This window comes from Suricata suricatta, chromosome 4 (genome assembly GCF_006229205.1).
Source record: "Suricata suricatta isolate VVHF042 chromosome 4, meerkat_22Aug2017_6uvM2_HiC, whole genome shotgun sequence".
Classification (NCBI taxonomy): domain Eukaryota; kingdom Metazoa; phylum Chordata; class Mammalia; order Carnivora; family Herpestidae; genus Suricata; species Suricata suricatta.
This window is the reverse complement of record NC_043703.1, coordinates 125,721,732-125,735,051: the sequence shown is the minus strand read 5'-3', so window position 1 is coordinate 125,735,051 and position 13,320 is coordinate 125,721,732. Positions and strand designations below refer to the sequence as shown.

Below are 13,320 nucleotides of genomic sequence, written 5' to 3'. Positions count from 1 at the left end.
CGCTGCTCGCCGGTACTGCCGGCCCGCGTGGCCCGTAGGGCACTCGCCTGCCTGGCCGCCCCAGCTCCGTCTGGGGCCAGCCGGGGTCTGGGCTGTGGGCGCTCCGGCCGCTGGGCTGCGCTGATCGCGGGCGGCAAGCACTGCCCGGAGACGAGCTGCGGCCCCGAGGGGCTCTGGCCCTCGGGCGCATGGCTGGCCGGCGGGCCGGGGAAGCTAGCATTGGGCGCGGACCCCAGAGAGGCTGCGGACTGCTCGGGGACATGTGTTTGTGTTTCTTTTTAAACCAGCAGCTCGGAAGGGAGAGGCGGCAGGCCTCCGGTCGTCGTCGGGTGTTGCCAGGCCGGGTGATTTGCGGTGTGGAGAGGGCGTGGGCGCGGGAGGCTGCCGGACTTGGCTGCTGTGCTCCAAGGCCGCCTCGCCCGGGACCATCTTTTTGAAGACTCGGCGCCCGCCAGCTTGGGTGTGCGGCGCGACCCGCGCAAAGTTTGTTCCACCACCTTGCCTCACCCTGAATGCGCTGCTTTGAAAACTGTTGGAGGGTGTTTGTATTTCCTTTTCTCCCTGCCCATAAACTACTTTTCCGTTTCTCTTACATTTTTCCCCCTTTTCCATGTCAACTTTGTTTTCAGGCTTATTAATTCAACGAATATTTATTCCACCCCTTACCACGTGTCAGTGGTAGTGTGGTTTGGTGGAAATGGACCATGCTTCGGAGTCAAGACATCTGCCATCGGATTCTGGTTCTATCAAACTCTGTGTAACTTTGGACAGATTATTTAACGTTGTTGAGTCTCCGTTTCTTTGTCATATTTTTGCTTTTCGTTATTTCAGTTTACTCTTAGGTTTGAAGTTGTTCCGGACTTTTTGGTGTGTGTGTGTGTGCATAAAATAGAAGTCCTGTCCCTAGGCGAAGGCTATTCCTGATCCTGCCCACCGTTAGTAGCTGTGTGACTTGGGGCAATGCATGGCAGCCTTCATAGGGCTTGATTTCCCCATCTTTAAAATGACCCAGATTACAGGGTTCGAGCCCCACATTGGGCTCTGTGCTGACAGCTAGCTCAGAGCCTGGGGCTTGTCTTCAGATTCTGTGTCTTCCTCTCTCTCTGACCCTCCCCTGCTCACACTGTCTCTCTCAAAAATAAAACATGAAAAAAAAAAACTTAAAATGACCCAGATTACAGATGATAATACGGCTAATAATGATAATAACAGTTGGTATTTGGAGGATTTAGTGCTAACATTTGTATAAAATATCTAGCACAGGACAATGTATAGATAGTATTTGTTTCCATATTTGATTAAATCTGATTTCAAACATATTAAAAAACTTGTTTAAAAAAAATAAAAGGCTGTTTTAAAGTCAAGGAACCGGTATTAGGTCACTCAGATCTACCTAAGGACTCTATTTGGTAGTAACTAGTGATAAACTAGCTGTTGGCCAAATAAGGTTTAAATAAATGGGGATCTAAACGAAGACTTTTGTCACCAGAAATATTTCCATTGCACTCGTGGAGTTTTGCCTAGATTAAGTCCAGCACAGTTGTTGAAGAAAGAGGTCCACCCAGGCCATTACTGGAGTTTGGTGGAGTAGAGAACCCAGGTTCCAGCAAGTCTAGCTAACAGTTACTGAACCTGCACCTTTCTAAGCATTTTACAGTATTGGTGTGTGTGATCCTGGGTACCGAACACTAAGGATCTTCTGAATCTTGGGCTATAAAAGCGAGGACAACACCATCCTACAGTTTTGTGATGAGTAAATGATGTCTGTAAATATATTAAGGTACAGACTTTAAGTCATTGCCAATAGTATACATGGCTGGAACAGGGAAAAGAGAAGCAACAAAAATAAATTTACTCAAGGGAATAAGAATAAGTATAGAGGTTTAGTTTGTTTCAGTTTGGGGAATTGTTAGCTCATTCTATGAAGGAGAACAAACAGAAAAGGTGTCTACACTCCAAGGGAATATCAGATCTTTGACAGTTATTTCACTGTTTGCAATCAGTCAAAAGTAAGAAAATGAAAATGACTGAACATTTTTCTTCTTTGCATAAGTATAAGAAATATTACAGTTATCTGGGGTTTTCATGGCTGAAGGAAACATTTCCTCAATTCGGTTAGAGGTCGGGCCCTTCACTTTAAAACAAACTTCTGCTTGCTGTTCTGTCTTATGGGAGATTTCATTTCCAGAAAGGTTATGTGTTTTACCAAATTGCCCGTCAGATGATTTCTGTTCTTCAGAAATGGTTCCTCCAGTCCTTTCCTCTCCCTATACCTCCTTTGAATTCTCCCATTGTCCTTGCCCTGCTAACCCGTCTTCCATACTGTGGCCCAATTATGTTCTATAAAACAAGCTAATGCATGTAAACACTGGTGAAATCTGAATAAGGTCTGTAGCCATTTCACTGCATTGTGCTAATAACAGCTTCCCGGCTTTGATAATTTTCTATGGTTGTGTAAAATGTTACTACCATCGGATGGAGCTGGGTGAGTGGACATGGGCCCTCTCTGCAACTTCCTGTGAGTATATTATTATTTCAGAGTAAAAAATGATAGAAACAGAAATCATCAATAATTGCTTGCCTCTGAGGAGGGGAGGGGAGTGGGAATTGACTACAGAGAGAACTTTCTGAGGTGATGAGGATATTCTAAGACTTGATTGTCTTAGTGTTTACTGTACACCCCAAAAGGGTAAAGTTTACTTCTATACAGTTACACCTGAAAATTGACTTGAAAAAAAAAGAAAAGCAAGCTCTTGTCACCCTAGCCTCTTGTGGTCTAGAGGGTGAAACTTAACTTCTCATATAAGGTCCAAGAAATTTTTCCTTTGTCTGCTGATGTACCCTGTGCTGTCTTGTACTATATTGATTCCTGTCACTGAGCCTTTGCATATGCTCTTCCCTTTGCTTAAAGAGAACACAGGAAATTCAGGCCCAAATTCAAATTCCCTGTACTCTCTTAAGCCTTATTTGATGCCATTAGGCATACTAGCGCCTTCATCTGTTATGCTTACTTACGTTGTGCTGTAATTTTTATTTTATGTGTTTATGTCAAAGAGAGAATCTTCAGTAGGATCCATGCAGAACCTGATACAGGACTCAATCCCATGACCCTGGGATCATGACCTGAAGTGGAATCAAGAGTTGGACCTTCAACTGACCGAGCCACCAGGCACTCCTCTGTGCTGTGATTTTTAATTAGTTTTCATCTCTTCTCTCAGCTAAACTTTCTGGTAGGCAACTACATAATTCATTTGTATTTCAAGCGTCCAGTCGTGTTGAATGAATGAATGAATGAATGATTTAACATTGGAAGAATGCTTCTTAACTTCTGAAAGCATGGTCCAGTGTCCTCAAGATCTTTCTGAGTGGTCAGTGACACCACTTGGATTTTCTTACATACTTCAGACAGCACATCTCAATAGATTGAATGTAGAGGCAGATAAGGGAATCCAGCTGCCTTCAGTTGTGCCAAACTTTAAAGGTATTTGCAACACTATAAACATTGTCATACCTCCACATGTCTTTCTTTTGGAAACTTGTTATTTTTCTTAAAAATATTTGTTGTGTTGGGGCACCTGGGTGGCTCAGTCGGTTGAGCATCCAGCTTCAACTCAAGTCATGATCTCACCGTTCGTGGGTTCAAACCCCACATCGGGCTCTGTGCTGACAGCTGGCTTAGAGCCGGGAGCCTGCTTCAGATTCTGTATCTCCCTCTCTCTGACCTTCCCCTGCTCGCGCTGTCTCTCAAAAATAAAATAAAAACATTAAAAAAATTTTTTTTTAAATATTTGTTGTTGGGCTCCTGTCTGACTTTGGCTAGGTCATGATCTAATGGTTCGTGAATTCAAGCCCCACATTGGGTTCTGCTGACAGCCCGGAGCCTGGAGCCTGCTTCAGATTCTGTGTCTCCCTCTCTTTGTGCTCCTGTCTGGCTTGTGCTCTGCCCCTGTCTCTCAAAAATAATAAAAACATTTAAAAATGTTCAAAAATATGTATTTGCCAGGGGTCCCCAACTTCAGCTCAGGTCATGATCTCACTGCTGGTGAGTTCAAGCCCCACACTGACCTTGCTGTTGGCATGAAGCCCGCTTTGGATCCTCTGTCCCCCTCTCTCTGCCTTTCCCCTGCTTGTGTGTGATCTCCTAAAAATAAATAAACATTACAAAAAAAGAAAAAAGAATCTCTGCCTTTAGGGACTCTTAACAACCCCTCATTGTTCAAATGAAAAATGATAATGATGCCAACATTTAAGTGGTCCTCGGGTACATGTGGCAGGTCTTGTTAGAAGTTGTAGGTCCTGTTATATCTTTATTTTACTCATAAGGCAAGTGAGGCACAGAGAAGTTAATTGAGTTGGCCACATACCTAGTCACTGGTAGAGCCAGGATTTGACCTTCTGTGGTTCCAGAGGCCCTGTTGCTAACTAGTTTTCTGCCTGCTCCTTGGAGGCCTGGAAAAGATCAGAATGGCTCATGCTGTCTGGTTACCTCACCCCTATATGCGCTCGAACTAACCTCAGTTACTGCAAAAGTCACTGAAGCCTTGAACTTGCTTTACAATTTTCATTTCAAATTCTGCCACCCAGAGTTTGGCCTTGCAGTGCCTTATTATTATTTTTTTTTTAGAAGAGGTTTGTTTTTTTTTTTAATTTATTTTTAAGAGACAGAGACAGCACTAGCAGGAGAGGGTCAGAGAGAGAGGGAGGTACAGAATTTGAAGCAGGCTACAGGCTCTGAGTTGTCAGCACTGAGTCCGACGTGGGGCTCGAACCCACAAACTGTGAGATCATGACCTGAGCCAAAGTCGGATGCTCAACCGACTGAGCCACCCAGGCGCCCCTTATTATTATTTTTTAAATCTCTTCATGTGCACCTACACTTCAACCACCCACTCCCCTCATGACCATACCTGGAACCTGGATATACAACTTCCTGTTACGACTTCTTATTTCTCCGGTTTTCTTAATCTTACACTAAATGTATTCTTTTACTTATTTAGGACCCCAATACCTTGAACTTTCCATCTGGCCTTTGTTTTTCCTTTTAACCCATTCTCTTCCTGACCCAGTGGGTGCCGCTGCCATGGTCTACTCACTATTCTCATTCATAACCTTTGACTCTTTAGACCCCTCATTTTCAAGCTACACCAGCTCGGCAGACTCTCAGACCTGAATCTGTTGCATGACTCCATTTCTCCCCATCTATATCCGCTTGAAGTGCAGAACATAGCATTACAAAACGACACAAATGTACGGTTACAAAATCGAGTGGGCCCAGTTGCAGTTGGGCCTCAGCATTGCTGTTCATCAGTCTGTGTCTTTGATCAGCGCCCTCTACCATTCTCAGATTGCTGTAAACCTTCACTTGGCTTCAACTGCTTATGCATCCACATCGCCAACAGCTCACCTTCTAGTCACAGAGGAAGTAAAGTTCAAGAAGCAAGAACTTCCCCTTCACACTATGAGCCCCCAAGGGAATCTGTACATGTGTGTCCTGCTGCTTCATACCCTTGCCACCATCCCAGAAGAACCGAGCTGTCCCTCTTGGTCCATTCCCACCTCTGCTTAGAATGCCCCTTCAGCCCATCTTGGGTCATGCTCCCCTAGCCACACCCTCAAAATCTGTACCTCCAACCATTCAGCCTCACTGGTTCATTTCCCTTGTCCAAAAACACTCCAACCCTAGGGGTGTCTGGGTGGCTCAGGTCATGATCTCACAGTTTGTGACTTCAAGCTCCACATCTGGGTTTCTCTCTGCCTTCTCCCCCACTTGTATTCTTGTCTCTCTCTCTTTCTCAAATATAAACATTCTTTAAAAATTAAGGGGAAAGATAACACTCCAACCCTATATTCCCTCTGGTAACTGCCCTGTTTCTCTTCAGAGTCAAGTTTCTTGGAAGAATTCTCACTTCTCTTCCTCAGCTTTATAATCTGATTAATCTTCTTGTTTGGTTTTTAATGCTGTGAGCCACTCGCCTATTCCCTAGCATGTCTGTGTTCTTCCTGTATCCCCTGGAGTTGAGCAGAGTCGCAACCTACTCAGTCACCTAAGATGAAACCAACAGTCATCCTAGACTTTCCTCCCATTTACCTCTCATGGCCTGTTGGTCACCAGTAAATTGTATCCACATTGGTCAGGTTCATGCCTTTCTCCATTCCCATGGCGGCCAAACCATTGCAGGCCACTACCATCCCTCCTCGAGACTCAGAGTGTTCTGGACTCCTTACCTACCAATCAAACTCTCTTCCATTGTACCATTTCCAGTTAGCGGTTTTTGCTTTTTGACTATCAGTGAAGAGCCTGATGTGGGGCTTGAGCCCATGAGTGTGACCTGGGCCAAAATCCAGAGTCAGTAGCTTCACCAACTGAGCCACCCAGGACACCCCTCTTTTTTGACTAACTTTTAAAACTGGCATTCCTGGCTAACTTAGTACAGCATGTGACTCCTGATCTCGGAGTTGTGAGTTCAAGCACCACGTTGGGAGTGGAATCTACTCAAAACAAAAACAAACCAAAAAAACAGTAAAAGTAATACATATTCATTGGAGAAAATTTGGAAAATACAGAAAGGCATAAAAAAGTTGCTTATAACCTTAGCACCCAGAGGTCAACATGGTTATATTTTGATCCGTTTCCTCCCTACAGCTATTCAAAATCACAGACTGGATCATATTCCACTGCTCAAAGCCCTTCAATGTCTTGCTTTTTTTTTTTTTTAATGTTTATTTATTTATTTTGAGAGAGACACTCCCAAGCAAGCTTCACTCAGGGCAGAGCCCAACATGGGTCTCCATCCCATGAGTCTGGGCTCATGACCTGAGCCAAAATCAAGAGTCAGATGCTCAATCAACTGAGTCACCCAGGCACCCCAATGACTCACTTTCAATATTCCAGATTTCTTACAGATGATAATTGAAATGCCTACCAAGGGTTAAGTCTATATAGGGTCTGCCTCTATTTATCCAGCTTGTCTACTACTATGTATCCCGTGGTCAGTGTTACCCACCATGTGGTCAGAGTTAAGTGGGTTGCCCTGGCTTCAGTGTGGTCTCCTTTTCTTCTTTCAGGGGCTTTGCACTTGCTTCTCTGGCGTGTCTGTACCAGATTCTTGGTATGACAGGCTTAACTGAAGCTCATCTTGGAGACACCTTTCCTGAGCATTCTAATATAAGACCCTCTCGTACACACTGACTTTTTTTTAAGTCCTGTTTCTTTTCTTAATATTTATCCATGTAAATTGTTAAGCCATTGCAAAACAGAATTTCAAGAACTATGCAGAGGCTTTTCCCATTCTTGGACACTGTAGTCCTCTGTCCAGACATTTAGCCCATCTGAATCATGACTGATACATGCAAAGATTTTAGATACAAGGATGTTTGCCATGTTTTTTTTTATTATTTAGAACTGAAGACAATCTAAATAACTTATGCTTTATACAAAACCAAATTAGCTAGAAATATATTTGTACATTTTCAGTGAAAAAAGCAGGTCTATAAATATATTCTGATCTTTTTCTAAATGATGCCATTTCTAAATAACATCATGCCATTTTTTCTCTTTTTTGTTTTTAAAAATAAAGACTAGATAGATTCCAGATTCTTAATATGGTTATGGGAGGGGGTATATAAATGATGTATGTTCTTTGTTTAATACATATATTTTAAATGTTTATTTATTTTTGAGAGAGAGTATGTGTGAAGGGGAGTAAGAGGGGCAAAGAGAGATGGAAAGAGAGCCTCAAGCAGGCTCCATGCTATCAGCACAGAGCCTGCTGCGGGTGGGCTTGATCCCATAACTTTGGGATCATGACCTGAGACGACATGAAGAGTCAATCAGACGCTTAACTGACTAAGCTACCCAGGCGCCCCTGTTCAATACATTCATATTTATTAAGAGCCTTCTGCATCCACTAAAGACACAAGGATAAGAAAGAAAACTGTGTTCCCATCCTCAAGGTATTCACATTCTAGTGACAAAATGAATTGAATTGAATTGGTGTTCTGATAACTGTCAAGAGTATTTTGAAAGCATATGATAGAAATGTGAAGGGCCTTTTCCCCCTTGGTTTTGAAATTTTCTATAATGAACATATACTAGTTTCATAACCCTCTTCTTCCTTCTTTCCTTCCTTCCTTCCTTCCTTCCTTCCTTCCTTCCTTCCTTCCTCTTCCTTTCTTCCTTCCTTTCTAAGAGACAGAATTTCAAGCAGGCTCCACACTCAGCACTGAGCCCAACACGGAGCTCCATCCCATGACCAGAGCCGAAATCAAGAGTAGGATGCTCACATGAACTGAGCCACCTGGGAACCCCTTCTTTTTCATATATATATATTTTTGTTGTTGATGTTTTTAAAGATTGGCATTGAAATAAATGGGAGCTAGAAGGTGGTAAGGGGAGTGGGACAGGGAGACTCCAGCAGGTTTAGAGGCTGAGGGAAAGATGTGTGTTCCAGTGTGGGTGTGTTTGTGTGTGCGTGTTCAGTGGGGCAGGGGGACGAGGAGGGAGGGAGGGAGTGAGGAGGAGCCCAGATAAGGTTTGTTTTCACCAGGAGGCAGGACCTTTCCTTCTCTGCTGACAGAGTTGTCAATGGAGATAAAGCTGTCCACCTGGATAGAGCTGGAAGTTGTGGCAGTCATGCCTCTTGGCCTTCATTTTCCCAAAGTGGAAGGTAAGGTCATACCAGTCTGTGCCTCTGGGCCTGGTAAGTTTCTTTCTACTCCTTCCTTTAAAAATCAGCCTGGGTGGCTGTCATTTAAGTGTGGGACTCTTCATTTCAGCTCAGGTCATGATTTCATGGTTGGTGGGTTTGAGCTTCACTTTGGGCTCTGCACTAACAGCACAGAGCCAGCTTGGGATTCTCTCTCTCCCTTTCTCTCTGCCCCTTCCGTATTCAAGCATGTGCATCCATGCTCTTTCTCTCAAAATAAATCAATAAAAACTTAGAAGAAAAAAAAAGATAAAAATCAGGTGTAGATCTCTGCCTTTGCAACCCATTTCCTGACCTCTTCCTTCTAGAATCACCTTGGTGGGGGGAGGGGAGCTTGTTAATCACTTTCAGACTTAGAGTTTCTGAGGGGTGGCACCCAGGATCTACATTTGAAAGAACACCCATGGGGAATCCTGGTGGCGCAGTAAAGTTGGAGAACCACCCCACTAAGAGCTCCCAATTCATTTTACAAGCCTCCATTAAACTATTCCCTCCCCCACGTGCTCCCCTTGGGAGGGAGTGTCTCTTTGTTTCCGGGTTTCTAGTACAGCCCTGCTCTAGGTAAGCTGAGAGAGTGGCCTTGGGTGCTTATTTGTGAACTGAACAACACGTCCAGAGCTGGAGCCCAGGTGCCTTGATCCTAAGACCCATCATGAGTTATCTCCATAGGTCTCTGAATTCTTCACGAAAGCATTTCCTGTTTGGCTATGCCTAAAGATCATATGCAGACTCGACCTGACACACCCACATTGGGAGATCCTGGGAAAAATGGGGATTATGGAGGATTGGTGGCTCTAAGGAAAGTCAAAGTGTAGGCTGGTAGCAGGAATGCCAGAGCACTGGCGCCAGGGGTCCCAAGCCAGGTTTGGCCGCTGACAAAATCCAAAGGCAGAGAGATGAGTGGTGGGGCAACAAGAAAGAGATTTTATTTCAGTGAGGCCAACACTGGGAAATCCATGGACTAGCTTCTCAAAGACAGTCTCCAAAGTGCTGAAAAATACTTCCAGGTTATATAATGAGAATGAGAGACAAAGATCTATCAGTAGAGGTAGGTGGGCAGTGAAGGTCAAGTCATCATTGTCTTTGGGTCAATTATAGGCTGGTCATGCTGGCTCAAGGCTGTCTTTATTGCTTGAGGGGGTCGTGTTCCCATCAGGGGATGCTTTGCCCTCAGGTCTTTTGCCTGAGTTAAGAGATAAGCTGGAAAGAACCACTTAATCAATTAGAAGGTTTGAGGTCAAAATGGTGGTGAAGTCCTTCTTCAAATGTGAGGTGCTCTGAAGTCGAGGGAGTAGAGGGGGGCCTGACTGGGTCAGTTGGTAGACTGCGTGTCTCTTCATCTCAGGGTTGTGAGTTCAAGCCCCACGTTGGGTGTAGAGATTACTCAAAAATAAAATCTTAAAAACAACAACAACATGAAGTGGAGTAGAATCAACATGAATTCAGATGAACGAGACCTCTACAACTGGCGTGAGTTCTGAGTGGGTCACCCATGTCTCCCCTCAAACCCGTCAAGGAGTTAAAACATTCTCTGGAAAAGAGTCCTGGAAGGTAACAGTTAAGGTGGGTGCTCAGGAGATAATGAGTCCTAACAGAAGGCTTGTGTGTGGCTTGCCTGGAGAAATGAATAGGGCATCTCCCACTCTACCCAAGGATAAAGATGCTCTGATACTATTGGCTAGTGCTGTTCATTAGAACTAGTCCAAGGAATGGCAATTCATCTTAAAAGAAATCATTATATCTCCTAAGAACAGCAAATCTTCTTCCTTTAATCAGAGACTTTACTGACCACCTTTCAGGGGTCAGGGGATGTGACAGTAGGCTAACAGGAGCAATACTTGCCCTTAAGGAGTCACTGTATTTTTGCTGCCCACTCACTCAAATCCCAGTCTGGCATTTGGTATGCTTTGTGGATTTGCCGGGCAAAAAAAAAATCTGAGTAAATGACCAGAACCAATTACTTGGCCAGCTAAGCCTCCTGTTTGCACAGCAGTAACATTCCAGTTTTGAGTCACCTATGACTTGGGTGAAAGTGAAATATTTCCCAGAGTGTGGTCTCCTCTGGATAAATGGATATAAACCTGGGTCCACTGATGAGCTTCATATGACAGCCCTACCCTGGGAAGGTGAGCAGCGGGCAGTGACCAGCCTCCAGTGGCTCTCCATCACCGTGCTGCCTCAGTTCCCACCGCCCCACCCCCCATCAAGATTGCAGGTGTCCTTTCCTGCCCTGGTGACCCACTGAGAGGTTGCTGAGGGCATTCTTGGAGCATTGAATTCCAAAGAGCTTGAGTCAGCAGAAACTTTCCAGCTCAAGGCTGACTTTGAAGGAAGAGAGAGCAGGGGTGGCTGATGGTAGGCAGAGGAGAGTGGACATAATGGAAATAGACTTGGGACTTTGAAGACAGTTCCCAGCTTCTTAGCTCCCCTGAGAGAAACCCAGAGAGCTGAAACCAGGATCCTCAGCCTCTAGTAATTCCTAAAAACAGCATTTAAGAGATCTGACTCTGGGAAACATCCAGTCAAGGACAGGGCCATGTTTGGGTGCCTGAGACTTTCATATTTCTGAGGGGCAACTCTTAAGCAAGAAATACAAAATTAGGGGCACCTGGGTGACTTTGAATTCTGTGTCTCCCTCTCTCTCTGACCCTCCCCTGGTCATGCTGTCTCTTTCTCTCAAAAATAAATTTTAAAAAAACATTAAAAAAACTAAAAATCAAAAAAAGAAATGCAGAGACTATTGAATGCTGAAAATGAACTGAGAGTTGAAGGGGAAGGGGGAGGGGGGAAAAGAGGTGGTGGTGATGGTGGAGGGCACTTACGGGGAAGAGCACTGGGTGTTGTATGGAAAACAATTTGACAATAAAATATTATGGAAAAAAGTTATTATCATTAAAAAAAAATACAAAATTTGGGGCACCTGGGTGACTCAGTCACTTAAGCCTCCAACATCGGTTCAGGTCATGATCTCACGTTCGTGGGTTCGAGCCCCGCGTCGGGCTCTGTGCTGACAGCTCAGAGCCTGAAGCCTGCTTCAGATTCTGTGTCTCCCTCTCTCTCTGCCCCTCCCCACTTATGTTCTGAATCTCTCTGTCTCAAAAATAAATAAAACATTAAAAAAAATACAAAAATAGACAAAGGGCAGTAGAAGGCCCCATTTCAGGAAGCAAGGGACCCAGAATCTTCAGCATCAATAGTTTCACAGTAACCCATCTTTGCATTCATGCTAGAGGGTAAAAGTATCAGGTGTCTCTGCTGGGTAGAGCTATCCAGGGACAGGAATCACTTATTCATCTTTATTTAAAAATTTTTTTTTTAATTTTTTAACATATATTTTTTTTGAGAGACACAGAGAGAGACAGTGTGATCAGGGGAGGGGCAGAGAGAGGGAGACACAGAATCCGAAGCAGGCTTCAGGCTCTGAGCTCTCAGCACAGAGCCTGAAGCGGGGCTTGAACCCACAAACCATGAAATCATGACCTGAGCTGAAGTCAGATGCTTAATCGACTGAGCCACCCAGGCGCCCCTTAGAATTTTTTAAAATTTGTTTTTAATGTTTACTTTTGAGATAGAGAGAGAGCATGCACAAGGAGGGGAGGGGCAATGAGAGAGCAAAACAGAGGATATAAAGCAAGCCCCGTGCTGACAGCAGAGAGCCCAATGTGAGGCTTGAACCCATGAACTTATAGGATCATGATGTGAACTGAAGTCCAATGCTTAACCGATTGAGCCACTCAGGTGCCCCTGTCATTCATTTTCGAATCCCCAGTACTTCACACAAGGCATGAGTAAAGTATTTGTTGAAGGAATGAATGGATGAATGACTGAAAGAGTGAGTGAATGAATGAATAAATTCTCCCAGGCCCTAAGAATTGACAGTCCTGTAATCACTCTCTTCCTTCTTTTTTTTTTAAAGTTCATTTATTTTAAGGGGGAGGGGGAGCGAGCATGTGCTTGTCTGAGCCAAGAGAAAGGGAGAGAGAGAGGGAGAGAAGGAGAATCCCAAACAGGCTTTGCATTGCCAGCCTGGAGCCAGATCCAGGGCTCGAACCCACGAACTGTGAAATCATGACCTGAGCTGAAATCAAAGAATCGGACGTTCAACCAACTGAGCCACCCAGGCACCCTTGTCCAATTACTACTTTAGATCAAAGCTAGGCAAACTGCAATCCATGGGCCAAATTGGCCCCACCACCTTTTTTGTAAATAAAGTTTAATGGGATACACGTTTTTATTATATGTTGGCTATAACTGCTTTTGTACTACAAGGGCAGAGTTGAGTAGTTGTGACAGAGATCATATGACGAACAAAGGCTAAAATGTTTACCGTCTGGCCCTTGACTGAGAAAGTTGGTCTCTGATTTAGGCTTATTATTATGTAATAATAATAATAGCCACCTAACTGGTGTCTTAGTCTCTGCTCTCTTTATTCTGTGGCTAGAGGCTTTTCTAAAATATAAATCCAGTAAGATTTTTACTCCCCAAAGACCCTTTGTTGGCTCCTCATTTTCTGGAACCCCCTCGTGGAGTTTTTAGGGTTTATCATGATCTGGCCCCAATCTCCTGCAGCCTCTTCTTCTCCTCTCTCTCTTGCACACCAGCCACAGCAGACCAC

General features: G+C 44.2%; 1 protein-coding gene and 1 long non-coding RNA gene across 2 annotated transcripts in view; one reads left to right on the top strand and one right to left on the bottom strand.

Moving 5' to 3' along the window:
- Window positions 1-429, bottom strand: part of KCMF1 (potassium channel modulatory factor 1) — a 72,483-nt gene extending 72,054 nt beyond the window's left edge. Inside the window, exons 1-2 of the mRNA XM_029938528.1 lie at window positions 314-429; window positions 17-213 (exon numbers count right to left, since the gene is read on the bottom strand). Coding sequence (XP_029794388.1) covers window positions 17-213; window positions 314-429 — 313 coding nt within the window. The remainder of the gene's footprint in view (window positions 1-16; window positions 214-313) is intronic.
- A 667-nt stretch (window positions 430-1,096) lies between these two features.
- The window catches only part of LOC115290020, a 28,953-nt gene continuing 16,729 nt past the window's right edge, over window positions 1,097-13,320 (top strand). The window contains exons 1-2 of the long non-coding RNA XR_003907920.1: window positions 1,097-3,230; window positions 8,547-8,666. This is a non-coding gene — a long non-coding RNA (uncharacterized LOC115290020). The remainder of the gene's footprint in view (window positions 3,231-8,546; window positions 8,667-13,320) is intronic.